Source organism: Otolemur garnettii, unplaced genomic scaffold (genome assembly GCF_000181295.1).
Source record: "Otolemur garnettii isolate 467f Iridium unplaced genomic scaffold, OtoGar3 scaffold00039, whole genome shotgun sequence".
Classification (NCBI taxonomy): Eukaryota; Metazoa; Chordata; class Mammalia; order Primates; family Galagidae; genus Otolemur; species Otolemur garnettii.
In genome coordinates, this window is record NW_003852434.1 from 13,498,183 (window position 1) to 13,500,390 (window position 2,208).

At 47.0% G+C, this 2,208-nt stretch overlaps 1 protein-coding gene across 1 annotated transcript in view; it reads left to right on the forward strand.

Moving 5' to 3' along the window:
* BTC (betacellulin) overlaps positions 1 to 1,992 on the forward strand; it is a 46,374-nt gene extending 44,382 nt beyond the window's left edge. Inside the window, exons 5-6 of the mRNA XM_012805318.2 lie at positions 486 to 596; positions 1,888 to 1,992. Coding sequence (XP_012660772.1) covers positions 486 to 594 — 109 coding nt within the window. The 3' untranslated portion in view covers positions 595 to 596; positions 1,888 to 1,992. The remainder of the gene's footprint in view (positions 1 to 485; positions 597 to 1,887) is intronic.
* Positions 1,993 to 2,208: the final 216 nt, after the last annotated feature.

Below are 2,208 nucleotides of genomic sequence, written 5' to 3' on the forward strand. Positions count from 1 at the left end.
CAGCTTGAGGCACTGTCTCAAAAAAAAAAAAGAAAACAGGGCTGCCCTCCAGAATGTGTAAGACATTCTTAATTACTGCGTCTGGAAGCTGACTGAACGTACCCTGTGGCTGCCATCACGTTCTGGGCCCTCCCAGGCCTGTTTTCCACGCGCACCGGCCTTGCTCACACACTAGATGGTACTCACCAGTCTCCCGTGAAATGACCTGGGCTGAAACCCTTTCTTGCGCTAACTAAGCCCCTCAGTGATGAGGTGTCCTGTTCATCCTATTTAGATGACTAACTTCTACCCACACTGCCGATTATTACAGCTGTTGTGTGAACCTAGAGAAAGAGATGGGTTAAAACAGAACCCAACATATTTAAGGAAAAAAAGAACCTATGCGTGTGTACCAGCCTAGAAATAAAATTATGGACTTTCTGGATGAATGATTTTGTGTTCCCGTGAACAGGCCCATACTAATTTTTAAACCATTATTTTCTAAGTCCTCTTCAGAAACGTTGGAAAAAAAAGAAGAAGGAAAAAGAAGAAATGAAAACTCTGCGTGAAGATAAACCTGTAAATGAAGATAGTCAGGAGACTAACATTGCTTAGTGGTAAGTGGGTGGACTTGGTAGGTGAGGAACTATTCGGGGGACTTTGAACTGGTGAGATGGGTCTTAACTGTACCTCATACATCATTGATTGGAATTTGATTATGCTCAAAAACACCTACGAATAAACTGATGGTTTTTCACAGAATGCAAGCCAGAAAAAAGCCTTGCGCGTAGCTTTCTTCTGCGTGTTACCCAGGGATGGGCATTTGGATTCCGTGTGGTTGGGGTGGTTGCCTTGTATATAACCTTTTCTTCCTATTTTCGGGCACAGGGATTTTAGCTGACATCTCATATTTCTAGAAAGTCACAATAGCAATTAACGCCGTTTCTTGGGCATTTACCGCATGCCAAGCGCTGTTCTGAGCTCTTTCAATGTCCTATCAGCTCAGATCCCAGCAGGGAGCAAAAATCTGCTCAGATGGCTCAATAAAGTGATTTTGAGGAGGCTGGATATTTATAGGAACCCACAGAAAATGTTGAGGGTCCCGAGTCTGGTGGGGAGCTGTTCCTCTTCCTATGCTTGGAACTTGGCACTCAGAGGAGCCCCGGAGGAGGGGACAGAGGTGCCCCCAGGTGAGAGGGAATAGCCACTGCGGAGCCCATTTGAGGATGGAGGGAGGAAGGGGGGAAAACACCCCAGACCCTCTCCCTTCCTGCCTTCAGGTCTTCAGTAGGTGGAGCCCTGGTGATGGAACATTCCGCAAGTAGCCACCAGAGACAGAGCAGGGCAGGGAAAAGTTTCAAGGGTTCCCACCCGGCTTAACTACTGGTACAGTCAAGCAGACTAGTTCTGGTTGTAATGACAACAAATCCAACTCAAACTGCCTTAGAACCAAGGCAGTGTATGGGCACCCAGAACGGCAGTCCAGAGGCAAGGTGGGTTCCACCGCTGCAGAGACTGGAGGCTGACGCTCAGAGGCCAGGCCCTTTCTCTCTGCTCACTGCTCCCAGAGCGGGCTGCATCCTGGGCAGTTTCTCTTTAGTCATAGGAGAGGCGAGGAGCAGTCAGGGCCCAGGCTTTCTTGTTCGCACGCCTTTCTTGTTCGTGACAGAGCAGTGACTTTCCCAGTGCTCTCAGCGGCACAGAGCGTCCCCTTCCCCAGCAGATCCCTGCAGCTTCCTGGGGTAGCATAGACATCTGCTCATGTCCAAAATGTCCTGCTCTGCTCACTGATCACGGGGATGGCACTATGACCCGCACTCCAGAGTGCTGGCTCTGGAGTTACAACTACTGTCCTTTCATGGTAGATGTTCTTTCAGTGACCTGCTGTTACTCTCTCCACTCCCACAGGCTACCAAAGTCCCTCCAGGTGGGTGGCAGCCCGCTGAGTGTCTTGCTCATTCGAAAGTGGACAGACCTGTCTCAGGAAAACAGCTAGCAGAAATGAATTTTAAACATTGGATTAATATTTACTTTTTATTTGTAACTTTGGTTTGTGTTGTTATTGTTTGTAATAATAATAGTATTAATTTTATTATTGTATAGTAACGGGAAAAACTGTTCAGTTAACAACAGTGAGAAGGGGAATTTCAGTAAAGTTCCACGGAAGTTTTATCACCAGGCCAACTAGTCAAATAGAAAAAAAAATATCAAAACAAGTTTAGGTCTCTG